Genomic DNA, 15653 nt, shown 5'->3' with positions numbered 1-15653 from the left:
AATTATTCCCAAAGTATACACAGTAGCCGGTAACTGACCTTCTATCATCAAGATCTGCTGCCTAGTCGGAGTCTGAAAACGCAGTTAGAGTGAAATCCGACTTTTGTATGTGTAGGCCATAATCCACATAACCTGCTAAATATCTCAAAATCCTTTTTACTACTTTCCAATGTGAATCAAGAGGTGCAGCCATAAACTGACTCACCTTATTAACACAAAAACTGATTTCTGGTCTGGTAATTGTAGGATATTGAAGTGCTCCAACAGTGCTTCTGTAAAGCTTGCCATCTATAAAAGGATCTCCATCATCTTTGGACAACTTGAGAGTGCTCAACATAGGAGTAGGATAGGGCTTGCAGTCTTGCATTTGTACCTTGTTCAAGAGCTCTTTTATGTAGGCTGCTTGGCAAAAATGGATGCCTTGTGCTGTGTGAGTGACTTCAACTCCAAGGAAATGCCTCACTTCCCCTAGATCCTTTAAAGAGAAATGATGGCTGAGCTTTGAAATGACATCTTTGACAGCAATATGGGAAGAACTAGTGATGAGCATGTCATCAACATAGATAAGCAGATAGACCGTCTCCTTGGCAGAAATCCTGAAAAATAGGGAAGTATCTGCATTGGATTGGGAGAAACCAAGAGATAAAAGTACATGAATAGTTAGGAACCAAGATCTGGAAGCCTGTTTTAAGCCATACAATGTCTCTCTTGTTTTGCAGACAAGAGAGGGGTCACCTTGCTCAAAACCTATAGGTTGTCTCATGTAAATGTCCTCTTCCAAATCACCATGTAGAAAAGCATTATTCACATCAAGATGTGAAATATTCCAGCCAAGAGAGATAACAATAGAAAGAATTAACCTGATAGTAGTAGGCTTGACCACAGGACTAAACGTTTCACCAAAGTCAAAACCAGGTTCCTGTGAGAAGCCTTGTGCCACTAATCTTGCTTTATGTCTTGCAATACTGCCATCAGCATGTTTCTTGAATCTAAAAACCCAAGTGTTACCAATTAAATTCTTGCCTTGAGGTAGTTTGGTTAGAATCCAAGTATTGTTTCTCAACAGAGCCAAAAATTCCTCTAACATGGCTGTTTTCCAAATAGGAATCAGCAAGGCCTCAAGAGCAGATCTAGGTATACAATCAAGAGACACAATGAACACTTTAGGCTTAAAAATTCCAGTTTTACTCCGAGTGATCATTTGGTGAGATGTTTTGGCAGAAACATCAACAGTTGGTAAATGAGAAGAGTAATGAGTAGGAGTATTGATTGGTTGAGTGGAAGAAGAGGAGTTCTGTGAGTGATGATGACCAGATGATGCAGATAATGCTGGAGGATAATTATGAGGAGAAGATGAGTTACCATCAGCTGGAGCAGGAGGAGAATTATGAGGAGATGCACCATCAATAAATTCAGCTGGTGGAGGTGACTGCGAAGTTGGAGAATTGACATGAGTATGTCATGAGCATGGAGAAGCAGGCTGAGAGGGATGTGATGGGAAAACTTGAGGTGGGACTGGGGAAAGAGGAGGGGAGAATGCAGGAGATGAAGTATCTTGAGCAGTAGTATTCACTGACTTAGGAAGATGTGGAAATGATAGTTCATCAAAAACAATATCTCGAGTTATGATGAGTTTTCCAGATGGCAGCAAGGCTTTGTATCCTTTATGAGTGTTACTGTATCCAAGAAAGGTGGATAGAAAGGATCTAGGTTAAAGCTTATGTTATTATAAGGCCTCAAAAGTGGGTAACATATATAGGCGGCCAAAAGGCTTGAACTCTAGATAATTTGGTTTGGTTTTCAACAGCTTTTCAAAAGGAGAGATATTCTACAGAAGTGGGGTAGGAATTCTATTGATGATGTAGGATGCAGTGACTACAGCATCATCCCAAAATTTGTAGTCTAAACCAGATTGAGAAAGCATAGCTAAAGCCATTTCTATAATGTGTCTATGCTTCCTCTCGGCCAATCCATTTTGTTGAGGGGTATGGGGACACGAGACTCTGTGTGCAATACCAAATTCTTGCAAGAAAGTGGAGAGACCTTGAAACTCACCTCTCCAATCACTTTGCAAGGTTTTGATTCTAACATTGAATTGATTTTTAGCAAGAGATTTGAATTGCTTGAAGGCAGAGTAGACATCACTTTTGGATTTTAGGAGAAAAAGCCAAGTAAAACGGTTATAGTGATCAATGAAGGTAACATAGTACTTGAAACCATTTCTTGAAAGTACAGGTGATGGACCCCATAAATCAATATGCACTAGTTCTAATGGATTATGGTAAACTGTAATAGAAGCTTCATAAGGTAATCTGTGAGCCTTAGCAACACAACAAGATATGCAGAGAAAATTTGATTTTATTGAATCATAGGAAATGTTGAAGTAAAGCCTTCTTGATTGTGTCAAATGCATGCACAATGGCCTAGGCGCTTGTGCCACAAATCTAGGCTAACTACTATTGAATTAGAGGAAGGTAAAGTAGAAGCTGAACAAACAGGAACATCTAAAGACTTTGAGCTGGTAGCAGGGACACTGCACTTGCTCTTATGGAAGGAAAAAGGATCGTCTGGTCTTGATGTCTTGGCGGTGGAAGTAGGTTTGTGCAGGAAGAAATGGTAAAGTCCATGGTCAAGGGTGCCCTTGAGAATGATTTCCTTGGTGCCCTGCTCCCTCACAAAACAAAAGGTAGGATGAAATTCAAAAAATACTCCATTGTCTTTAGCAAATTGGGAGACACTAAGAAGATTTCTAGATATTTGGGGAACATGAAGCAGATTATTAATAAAAAGAGATTTGGATAAAGGGTTAGAGTTTGGCTTGAAAATAGAATTACCAACATGTTTAATCTTAATGCCTTTACCATCACCAAGATGAAGAAGTTTACCTCCATTGTACTCAGAGGCTGAGTTGAGATTTCCAAAATCATTAGAGATATGATTAGTTGCCCCAGAATCCGGGTACCAAGATGTGGATGGAGAGGCATCAACATTATATTCTGATGGAGCATACTGAGGTGGAGCATATTGAGGTGGAGCAGTGTGTTGAACAACATTCTGGTTCCTGGCTTGGACAACATTAGCAGTAGGATTCATCTGACTGAACCCTCCTTGGCCTTGCAAACTTGGATTTCTCATTTGAGGAGGAGTTGGCAAAAAGTTTTGCTCAAAATGATGCCAACATTTATCAGCACCATGGCCTGGCTTTTGACATAGTTGGCAGATGATTTTGCCACCAGATCTTCCTCCTCTACCACCTGATCTGCCACCTCTCCCCTGAAGTTGAAGGATCTGCCTCCATCTCCTCTATAGTTGTTGTTTGAGTTGGTCCTCTGATTTCCAGCTTGTGCAAGATTAGCAGTTGGGATGGAGCCTTCTGTGTTGATTGAGCTAGTCTTCACAGTTGAATCTAGCCTTGTCTCAAAGCTCGTCAAAAGTGTAGAAACTTCTCGCACAGATAGTTCTTCTGACTTTGAAGTGATTGTGACTACAGCTGGGTTGTAGTCAGCTCCCAATCTAGCAAGAATGTGCAAGATTTGATCTCCTTCGGAAACTTTGCAGCCTGCTGCTCCCAACAAATCACATCAACTTTTTACTTTGTTCAAGTATGCTCTCATTGAGAGTGATTCCTTTCTTATGGATTGAAGTTGCAGCCGATACTGCATCACTTTGGCCTTTGATTGATGGGCAAAACTCGTTTCTATGGCCTCCCATATCTCCTGGCTGGTGCTTAGTCCCACAACCAAAATCATGATACTTTCTGAAAGTGAAGATTGGATCCAGTGAGCTAACCTCTGGTCCTGCATATTCCAGATTAAATAATCTGGATTCCCTCTTTCTTGAGTGGAGTTTGTTAAGGTAATGACTCGTGGTGGAGGGATCTGCTCTCCTGTCAGGAACCCTTCAAGGCCATACCCTCTCACAGCTGACAAAACATGTTGTTTCCATATGAGATAGTTATCCTTAATGAGCTTGATAGAGACTGATGTATTTTGTGGGAAAGTTTGATTTGCAAATAGGTTATAGTTTGGTGAAGCAGAGTATTCATTATCATGCTCAATTGAGCTATGGGATTCTGCCATTGATATGAAGAAACAGAAGCAAAGATAAGAAAAAGGGGTCCTAGGATCAGAGCCTAGGCTACCATGATAAAAATGGCCAAAAAACAGAATTTGCAGCAAGACGTAAAAGAAGACATTGCAACTTGAGGAAGAAAAGAGTTTTTGCATTAAGCTTTCATTGAAATCAAATCCGGCTGTTACAACTTTGTCTCTCTATATATACTATGCTGGAGAACAACCTAGACATTAGTCAAACCCTAAATCCCTAACAAAACAAGCTGTAAAATCTGAACTACAAGACAATGTTCATTAAGAGAAATAAGGTGTGGTCCATCCTTTTTCAGGTGCTGAGATAAAGCCTGTACTGGACCAATCAGCCGATTCCACCAAGCAGCACTTCCTTCCATGTAGGAGCAGCTAGCATCAGCTCCAACGTGGCACAACTAGATATTATCTTTGACATTAGATATGTAGCATCACAAATTCTCTTAGCTGGCTTCACTTTAGGAACTTCAGTTTGGATCACCATGTTAACAATTGCAAGTCATGATCAACTGGAAAGCAAAGACGAAGCTCATGAAGAAACGGGGTGGAAGCTGCTCCATGGAGATGTTTTCAGACCGCCTTTGAATTTGGAAATGGTTTGTGTCTGTGCAGGATCTGGACTTCAGATGCTTGGGACGACACTTGCAACAATGATCTTTGCGTTGCTAGGCTTCCTCTTCCATTCCAACCTTGGGCTGCCCATGACTGCCATGGTTTTGCTATGGTTTCTAATGAGCTTCTTTGGTGGCTATTCCTCTGCCGGTCTCCGCAGAATGTTCAAGACCACAGAGTGGAAGAGGAGTGCCTTGAAAACAGCGCTCCTCCTTCCCGGTATTCTTCTCTCAGTTTTCTTTGCAGTGAGCACTCTCATTTGGGGTGAAATATTATCTTCGGGCGTACCCTTTGGAACAATGCTTGCACTTTCGATCCTGTGTTTTGGAGTTTCAGGTCCACTAGTGTTTCTTGGTGGCTATTTTGGTAACAGAAAGACTGCCATTAACGCTCCGCTGGAAACCTGTAAGATCCCAAGAAAGATTCCTAAACAGCCATGGTACCTCAGACCCATCTTTTCTATAGTAGTAGGAGGCATTCTTCCGTTTGTATCGGTTCTCATTGAGTTTCGGTTCATCCAGACCTACCTATGGGTGAACCAGTTGTGTTCCATGTTCGGCTTCCTCTTGGTTATCTTTTTTGTCTTGATGATATTTTGCGCGGAGATAGCAGTGGTTTTATGCTATCTGCAGTTGTGTAGTGAAGACTACAAGTGGTGGTGGAGAGCCTTCTTGAATGGTGGCTCCCCTGCATTCTTCCTTTTTGTCTACTCAGTTTTCTACATGTTGGCCAAATGGGAGATCATAATGCGGGTATGTGGGATTTGGTGCACAGGGTATATATTTATCGTGTTGTGTGCTTTCTTCGTGGTTACAGGCTCAGTCGGCTTCTACGCCTGCTTATGGTTTGTCCGGATGATCTATTCATCCGTGAAGATTGAGTGAAGTGGAAGTATGTTAGTATATTTCACAAAATGTGAGTTTTTTACTTCTGTAATTCTGAATGTAATCTACTTTACTTCAATGAACTGCAAATTGTCCAAAATAATATGAAATTTAGTCAAGATTTGTTTGTAACAAGAACGGATTTCCTCAACTCGACTTAGTAATCACATATGCCCACACACATTGAACAGTTCTAATTCAAAGCTACGAGAGACGATTTTTATCAACTAAGCTGCATCTTGCATAAAATAAATGGACCACAACCTCATGCCCTTGAATTAATAATCAAAATTCGTATTTTTTTTATTAGTATAATGAGTGGAGAGGAATTTTTATGATGTTTAAAAAATAAATCGAGATCTCAACCTCGTTTATCTAAGACATACTGCATGTGTTAAATATTCAGTAATCTCATGAATCTAAGAGATAAAGTGAGAAACGTTGATTAATATTTAAATACTTTAATTAGTGGTTTATTTAAAATAGAAAATATAAATTATGGTCCAAGACACACAAGTGATAAACAATGAGTAAATGTTGAGTATTATTTTATTAGTAGCAATGCTAAGACAAGAAAACCATATTAGTAGGTGGAAACTCTCTCCATACTGTTAATACAGATATTAAAAGCTAAAATAAATTTTTTCTAAGCCAAGTTCCTCTTCAAGAGGAGTGAAGAAAAACTGGCTACTAGGATGTGAAAGGTAGAATTTTGTGCAAAAGTTACTAAAAAATACTATGCAAATTAAGTCTCATTAATGGATAATGAGAAAATAAAGTCAATTATTTGACTTGTTTGTGCAAGTCATTACTTTATTGTGAGTTTTTCCACCTCTGATTGTTGACATGTTGATTGGGGACAGCTTATTATATGATTTATTTTTTAATTGTTATGCTTTGTTTTACTTTCATATAGTTGTTAGGATTTGATTTGTTTGGATTAAGATTTAATTTATTTTCTTAGTTTAAGAGACATATTTGTAATACACATGTTATAAATATGTGTGAAGTTTTTTATTATCTTTAAGAAGAATTAATGAATTAAATAAAATATTTATCATTTTCTCTTTACAATTTCTCCCTTCCGGAGAAAACCAATCTCCAATCTCTCTCTTTTTATTAATTTCTCCAATAAGTATTAATTCATAATTAATATCGTATCACATGTACACCATAAAACGTTTTAAAATGTCAGGTTGATGTTTCCAATCAGCATGTTTAATCAAACAAGTTGATAATTTAAAAAGACTAAAGTACAAAATTAATCCTTGTATAATTTTTGTAAAATAATTTCTACACCATGTTCCAAGTCATTAAATAGGTAGTAGTAATTTTAAAAGGGGAAGTCACTTTTCCATTGTGCGCTTTATTTACAGCTGTAGTGAATTTGAGATTGAGCAACTGTCCCCCTTATCCTCTGAGCCCTTAAATCCGCCGTAAATATCCCTCACCGGCGAGCCTAACCGCCACCGGAAACCGTTAAGGGATTCGACCTATGATTGTATTTAGTATTTCCCTTCATGTGCGCTATGATTTCTTCAGCCTCACGCAAGGCAAGTACCTAATAATTAAAGTTAATTTTTAAATTTAATTTGAAATACAATAATAACAATAATAGTCCATTCTTTTAATGCAAGATGTGCGTAATAAATTAATAATTGAAAATATTATAATAAACTATCGATATAGCATTTTTAAGTATGATTAATAAATTTAAAAATTATACTCCGTATCAAAATTAGTCCTGCTTATTCTTCCGGTTCCGGTTCTAATCGGACCGGTTGACCGGTCGTAACATTCCTAACCCGGAATATGATATCATAAATATCATATTGTCATTTGTACTGTGAGGATATTGATGGTAGTGTTATGATGACTATATATAATTTTTATTTGTAGAGAGTCTTAAAAATTATATTATGCATAATGAAAACTATTATCAAATAATAAATTGTTAATTTAAAGTTGTGTGAATGTGTATTAACGTATGCATGTGCACATAAAATTTTTATTTATGTATGTACTTATTATTTTAGGAGTATATGATACATGCATGTATTTAGAGACCTACACGTACTAATCAAATAGATATATGTATTTAAATGAATATTGCATTATGGTTATCAGTAAAAAAAAGATAAACCCATATGAATAGAAAATGTTTGCAAATGTAATACGTGTAAAATTATTGTACTCCCACAGTCCCACGTCTTCAACAACGGTGATGTTTATTTTATATCATTTCTTTAAGTCGGCTGATACAGGATCTTATAAATTGCAATATATTGTATAGAAGAAAAGAGGAGGGAGAGGGCAGCAAAATAAAAGAAGAAAAGAAAAGGAGGAAATAGATTGTATTAGGATTCAGAGTTGTAAAATAAGGGAGGGGGAGTCAAATTGTTAAAGCCGGGAGGAACTTTTAGAGCTAAATACGTGAAGGTTGAGATTTAGGAGAGAATTTTCACCTATATTTTTATCTTTTAAACTGAGAGCTATAGAACTGGGGACATAGTCAGGAATCCAACTAGATTATCAATTGGTGAGTATAAATCACATTTCTAATTTTACAAGTGCTTTGTGGTTGATTTTTAATGTGATAAACTGCAATGAATATTTGGTTTATATGGTGATGGAATATGCCATCAATATATAATTTGTGTAAGGAATATGTTTATATATCGTATTGAAATTATTTGACGGAATTTAATATGGATATGCAGTTGATAGAATTGATATGTTCACACATGGTATTGAAAGTACATGAATAATGTGATTAAAGAGTACATGAATAATGTGATTAAAGAGGATCTGTGACAGCCTTGCACTGGATCTGAAATTTTAGAGGGACCTATGAATCCAATATTACAGAGGGGCCTTCGGGTCATAGAGGAATTCCGGGCAAATACCAGGCTTGAACTGTCACAGAATAATAAACTGAACAGATAGGCATATGCACATAGACATGAAATCGTTATGATATGAATTTTTTATTATATGTGTTGGTTAAAGAATATGTTTGATATTTGTGAAATGGAGAATTAAAGGGAGTATCTGATTATTATCAATGTATACGTCAAAGAGGGTTGAGGTGTGACACCGGTTAACCGGTTTTAAATTTCCATAAATCCTAGAACTGGAACTGGAACCGAAACCGACCGCTTCCGTTTGGAACCATCCGGTTAAGAATCGGTCAATTCCGGTTCCAAACCGGAACCGATGTGTAATTTTAATCCGAATTCTTTTATAATTTTAAATAGTTTAATACTAAAAAAATAATAATCCAACATCTAGAAATATAACAAATAATTCATAAGAATTCAAATAAATACACAAAAATTACAAACCAACAATACAATAATATTCATATATGGATAAGAGTGATGCCAAGTGTAGTAGGCCGGACTAGTTTATGTTAGCAATTTTTTAATACAAAAATAGGAGTTCTAAACTTTAACATTTTTTTTAAAAAAATGATTCCATTTCCCCTTTTTTGGCTAAATAAATATTCATTGGAATTTCCAATACTAATTAATCTTGTTGTGACTTTTTGGTTTATAACGGAACAGTTAATAAATTATTCACAAATAGGTTAAAATCGTATGTTAAAGGAATTGTTACATAAATTTGTTATAAAGTTAAATTCCTATCATATGAAATGATATTATATTTTTATAAGTTATTTTGGAAATTAAAAATAAACTGATGTCCTACTAATTGTAGTTAGTTCGTAAAAAATGGGTTAGAGAAATAATTGAAGATTCAAAGTATCACGGTTTAAACATTTTAAATACTTTAGAAAACAGAGCTCGCAAATCTAGCACTATTTAAATCTAAAAATCACTCAATGTTTCAAATTATTTCACTTTAATTCAAAATTGATTCAACTAAATTAGATTTATTAGTATATTAAATTATATAAAAAAAATTGAATTATAATCCAGTTCTCGGTTAGGAACCGGTCGGTTCCGGTTCAGAACCGGTACCGGAACCGGATTTTCCATTTCCGATTTCTCAAGTAACCGGTCGGTTCCGATTCGATTTCGGTTCGGAGAACCGTTTAAACACCCCTAATCAAAATCTTCTTAATTAAATATTACTAACATATTATAGATATCAATACAATATTAATATAACCAATTAATATTAAGTATGCGTAATCCGTACGAATTGCCGGCCCATCCATGTGGATCCTCTAATCCTCTTGTAACTTTGGCCCATTGGTCTCCATGAGATGTGGTCGAACTGATTTAATATAACAAAGGCCCAATTTTTTAGCCCATTATTATAATTTAAAACGCTGTAAAATAGTGTGAATTCAAGACACTTGAATCGAAAATTGAAGATATATAGTAATTGTAGATATATAGAACTACATACTACATGAATGAAAAAGAAATGAAATGTATATACTAGTATTTATTGACGATACAAATATAATGGAATTATTTTTGCAACTGATTATGGAAACTCAGAACTTATTTGATGCAACGGAAAATTTATATTTTTGGCGTATGTATTTTGAAATCTAACAATGGCAATCTTTTACTAGTTTCATTTTAAATTTTCCAAAATTTTATTTAACTTAATACGTACTTCACTTCACAGAAATTATTATAGAAATCAAACACAACCACAAAAGTAGCAATTGAAAAAGTAAAAAACACAACTCAAACACAAGCAATACTTCCAAATTAAACACAAGAAAACCACACAGTTCTAGTTTTGTCTTTAATCAAGATCCCCTGCGTGTTGGTGCAGCTCTGTTGCGTCTGTTTTTCGTCTTATATTTATAACCAACCCCGAAAAAGGATTCCACCAACCATCTTGGCCTTCCACATCTTATAATCATGTAAACAATTCCAACCCCAACTAAGAATCCACATCCATATCCCATCACAACACTTCGCCAACCAAATCCATCTATGAATTCATATTCATCATCTTCTTTTTCTTCAGCAGGCTGCATGGGTTGCCCATTCTCCTCTTTGCATTTTCTTGTCAACGGAATTCCGCACAATCCTAAGTTTCCAATATATGAATCATTCTCAAATGTGGAGAACTGATTAGATTGTGGTATCTACCCGACAAGATTGTTAGTTGAAAGGTTTAATTTCGCAAGAAATGTCAACCTTGTCAATTCACTTGGAATTTCTCCATTCAAATTGTTTGTCGCCAAATCCAATGATTCGAGCTCACTCATGTTTCCAAAAGATGAAGGTATATGTCCTGTGAGGCTATTGTGGGATAGGTTAAAGTATTTGAGACTTTTAAGATTTCCCATGGAAGGTGGAATAGTGCCGCAGAATCTATTGGATGAGAGGTCAATTGCAGTGAAGGTTTCAAGTAGTCTATTCAATAATTGATCCTGGCCCTTCAAGGTTAGAATCATCTCCACATAATCTAGAAATTCTTCATAAAACATTGTTGGATATATCTTTGCTCTGAAGTTCTTGAAATATCTTTGAGGTAGAGAGCCTAGAAATTCATTATGAGATACATCGAAAACTTGCAACCTAGGAAATGGAAACTTAGTTCTTGAAGGAAGAGACATATTACCGCCAAACTTGTTAGACCTCAACACTAGCACTAGAAGCTTGCGTAGGCGTTCCATCCAAAAGGGAAAGTCATCTTGTATTCTATTATTTCCAATGTCGAAAACCCTTAGACTTTGGCAATTAATTAAGGATTTAGGTAATCGTCCGTGGAATTTGTTATGGCCCAAATTGATGGACATAAGACTACAATTCTTAGAAAAGGTAGATGGTATGAGGCCACTAAATTTGTTTTCATTTAGATGAAAGATGGTCAAAGATCCGCTAAAATTTTCAAAGCAATGTGGCAGTCTTCCTTCCAAAGTATTATTTGAGAGAAGTAGATAATTGAGGTGTGACAACTTGCAGATGGAGGATGGGAGCTCACCACTTAGTTTGTTGGAAGAGAGATCTAAATACTCCAGATATGAAAGATTTCCGATCGTGGATGGAATTGGACCTTCACATAATTTATTTGAAAGATAAACGAATGATATATATCACATTTATTTACATTGACAAATATACATGCATGAGATGGCAATATACTCCTAAATCATCCACATGACCAATCTTTAGTAAATAACTCCCATAAATCAGAATGTTTAAATAAAGTTAGCATACTTTTTAGACATAAAAGTGTTGGGAAAAATAACACTATTCACCCTAATGTATGAACTTTACAATTTCCATGTTCTAACAATCTAGAATATTCATGCTAATATCCGGAGTAATGACAGGTTCCAATCTGCCTAGTTCGCATGTAGGAATCACTATAACAAAAAAATGTTACTATAAAATGACATAATATGTTAGGTATTGTGAAGATTATAAAATGCCAAACAAGATTATTTAATGTATGTCAAGTTGCAGACAGAGAATGGGAACTTACCATTTAATTTGTTGAAAGAGAGCAATAAATCACGCAAATTTGAAATATTTCCAATGGTGGATGGTATTGGACCTTCAAACAATTTTTAAAAAATTAAATTTCTTTAAATCTAATATCCATAAAATTTAACATCATTATTAACTTTTATCAGGAATGGAGGAAGGGAGCTCACCATTGAAATTGTTGGAAGACAGCAATAAGGACCTCATGTCTGACATGTTCCCAATGACTGATGGTATTGTACCTTCAATCATTTTATAATAATGCACATACCAAAACAGATTTTTTAGACCAAAAGGTAACACTAATGTATAAGACCAAAAAGTTTTTTAGGATAAATGTAAGAGACCGTATTTGGACGTTAGTTCTATGAAAATTTGCATATGCTTAAACTAAAACTATGTTGTACATAATAGTTAGCAATCTTACCGGTTAACGCATTGTGGTCAAGGATTAAGATTCCCAGTTTCATACTCCCAATTTCCGAAGGCAAAGCCCCAGTAATTGTATTACTTGATATGTCAACAGTCCCCAACGAAGACATGTTGGAAATGGTTGGTGGCAAAGGTCCCGACAACTTGTTCATAAACATGCATAATATTCTTAAATTATGAAGGTTACCAATCTCTTGTGGTATAACTCCTACAAGTTAAGAAGTTTACAGAAAAAGTAAGTATATAAGTATTAGATAGAAAAGTGCATGAAAAATACTCCTATTACTTATCACCCTAACATATGATCCTTTTGATTTTCGTCTACTAAAATAAGTTCTAATGCAAATTCACTTTAACATATCGAGAACTTTCACGTTAACGTCCCGATGATCAGATTTGTGTTTGGTAGCCAAGCTTACATGTAAGAAATCACTAAAACAAAATGATCTCGCAATGACTTAATTTTTTGAAGTATTGTGAGATTTATAAATTTGTGTCATTTTTTGGTGTAGCTAATTTAATGGCAAGTACAAGTATTTTTATCTTTATAACATGTGAAAATGTAAGTATTTTAAGGATGTAATTAGTTATTAAATTTATCGTATTATTTTGAACAAAAATAATACTACTACATAACATAATTTGTGTGTGATAGAAAGAATATTGATTTGTGACGCCTATGTGTAACAAAAATATTTGTGATAGTATTGGATGTAGCAAATTTAGTTGCGTCTATGTAATAAACTTCGTAATATATCCATTAAATACATTTTGATGTTACTAAACTTATGTCAATAGCGGAATAATGAATCATACCACTTAAAGAATTATCGTTGATCCGTAAGTTGACAAGAGCCGTCATGTTCCCAACTTCTTTTGGAATCGATCCGCTAAGTTTATTTTCATACAATTCCATCGTTTCCAATTTATTAAGACGACCAATCTCTTTGGGAATATTACCTGGAGAGTAACGAAGTCATCGACTTAAAAAATTGTGATGTCAAAATCAGAGAAATTTCATTAGAGAGAGGGATTGGACGTTTCTCCAAGAGGAAAAAAAGGAAAAACAGTAAAAAGAGAATGATAGGAGTAGAATTTAATTTATTTTTTTAATAATAATCAAGGATCACCTAATATAAGCGAAATAAATCAAATCCAAACCAATTAAATAAAACAAAACAAATACTAACAATGAATATTAAATAATATTTTAGACTAATGGAAAAAATTAGATGATGTGAAAACAAATCCATATCAGAAAATTATTAAGACCATATAGATAGATAAAATCTTACCACTTAAATTGTTGGAACCCAAGAATAATTGTTGAAGCGATCTCAAGTTTCCAATTTGTGTTGGCAAGTGTCCACTAAAGTTGTTTTTGTACAAAGAAAGATACCGAAGCTGTGAGCACAGCCCCAAACTTGATGGTATTTCCCCAAACAATTTGTTGTAAGAAATGCAAAGTCTCCTCAGTCCATGGAGATTGTGTTTGCACATATCAAGTGGTAGAGCACTAGACAAACTATTATTCCTCAAATTCAAAACTTCTAAAGTTGACATGTTGAAAATAGAACTGGGAATATGACCATGAAAAGAATTCTCGCTCACATCTAAAGAAACGAGAAAAGAAAGATTCCCGATTTCTGGTGGAATGGTTCCGACGAGACCCATGGATGATATATTCAACCGAGTCACCCTTTGATGGAGAGGATCACAAGTAACTCCAATCCAACTACAAATACTGCTCTCACTGCTCCAATTTTTGGTCAATATATTATGGGGATCTGAAGATATTCGAGATTTGAAGACAATAAGCGACAAACGATCAGTGTTGATGGTTGAGTTGGCTGAGCTACAAGCAATCAACCATTGAAGTAGAAAAAGGAGGTAGAGATGAAAAGATCTATCCATCAGGCTTGATTTTAAAAGTAGTAATGAGTGGAGGTACACAGCATTTTGAGCCACCTCTAAATATATACATCAAACGTGTGTTATCCTTTTTTCTATGGAGGTAATTAACCTTGATTCTCTTTAGAAAAAAAATCATATTTTGAGAAAAAAAAACATACTCCCCCGTCCCATTAAAGATGACACACTTTTCTTTTTGGTTTGTCACATCCAAGATGACCCATTACTATAAATGGAAACACCTTTATCTCTGCATTATTCCATCTCTTACTTTATTCTCTCCACTTAACACACAAAATAAAACTGCATAAAACTATGTGCCGCCCAAGAAAGGGGTCATCTTCCTCGGGACGGAAGGAGTAGTGAATAAATTTATCTTAAAACAAATGAAATATCCATTTCGTAGCACATATGCTTAATCCCTCCCTTTCAATCCTAGCCCTCCATATTTTTCATCAAACTGTAGAGGGGGGCGAGATTTAGTCTTGATTATTGAACGCGGATATTGTCTCACTCCAATGCAAACATTTCGTGTCTTCCATTAAATATCTCATTTTTCTATCTACGTTTGTACTTCAATAAATATTTCATTTCACTTTTTTCTAAAAAATTTTTTTGGCTAGTGTAACTTTTACAAAAGTCATAATAATTCCTAACCATATACTCATCTGTCGCATAAAAATAGGAATACTTTCCTTTTCCGTTCATTCCATAAAAATAGCACATTTCTAGTTCTTTTTAACTTATTACCTTTATACATTAATTTATTTACAACTTGTACCACAAGTTCCCACTATCAAACACTTATAATAATGTGGGTCTCACTATCCACTAACATTATTTAAACTACCCCACTCTTCGTCTCTCCCACTCTACCAATTATACATTAATTCTTGTGCTGTTCCAAAATATCTTTATTTTTATGGGACAGAGAAAGTATTAAATTTGGACAATCAAACAATGCGAGAGTAGAAATAATATTCAAAATTGGAGTACCACAATCATAGTCAGGAGGACATTGCCGAAGACTCGGTAAGTCTTCCCACTTATGGAGCTTTCATTCATATATTATGCAGTGAGAGAGCATGGAACTTTAAAATTAATTAATAGAATCTATGCATATATAAAAGGCGAGTTTTGGCCTTAATTTGAATATTTATGAAATTTGGGTATAAATTTGAACATTTATAAATTTTGGGTATAAATTTGAATATTTATAAATTTTAAGCATAATTTAAACATAATTAGTCAATACAATTACACTCTATTTAAAAAAAAAAAGTTAT

General features: G+C 35.0%; 1 protein-coding gene and 1 pseudogene across 2 annotated transcripts; one reads left to right on the top strand and one right to left on the bottom strand.

The window, feature by feature from the left end:
* The first annotated feature begins 4585 nt into the window (after nucleotides 1-4585).
* On the top strand, nucleotides 4586-5573 carry LOC125191103 (transmembrane 9 superfamily member 7 pseudogene; annotated as a pseudogene).
* Nucleotides 5574-10194: 4621 nt separating this feature from the next.
* On the bottom strand, nucleotides 10195-14438 carry LOC125186383 (uncharacterized). Of its 2 annotated transcripts, none has more exons than XM_048082912.2 (6): nucleotides 13752-14438; nucleotides 13273-13416; nucleotides 12452-12664; nucleotides 12195-12266; nucleotides 12023-12094; nucleotides 10195-11590 (listed from the first exon to the last, which is right to left on the bottom strand). In XM_048082912.2, exons 1-6 carry the CDS (start codon nucleotides 14368-14370, stop codon nucleotides 10677-10679), a joined length of 2034 nt encoding a protein of 677 aa, XP_047938869.2. In that variant the 5' UTR covers nucleotides 14371-14438; the 3' UTR covers nucleotides 10195-10676. The 2 variants fall into 2 exon arrangements, with proteins under 2 accessions (XP_047938869.2, XP_047938799.2); XM_048082842.2 differs by lacking the exon at nucleotides 10195-11590 and adding an exon at nucleotides 11637-11903 and having other exon boundaries at nucleotides 13752-14431.
* Nucleotides 14439-15653: the final 1215 nt, after the last annotated feature.

This window comes from Salvia hispanica, chromosome 2, assembly GCF_029641045.1.
Source record: "Salvia hispanica isolate PSC_SH4W2 chromosome 2, Shi_PSC_v1, whole genome shotgun sequence".
NCBI classification, from domain to species: domain Eukaryota; kingdom Viridiplantae; phylum Streptophyta; class Magnoliopsida; order Lamiales; family Lamiaceae; genus Salvia; species Salvia hispanica.
This window is presented reverse-complemented; position numbering and strand designations above follow the sequence as displayed.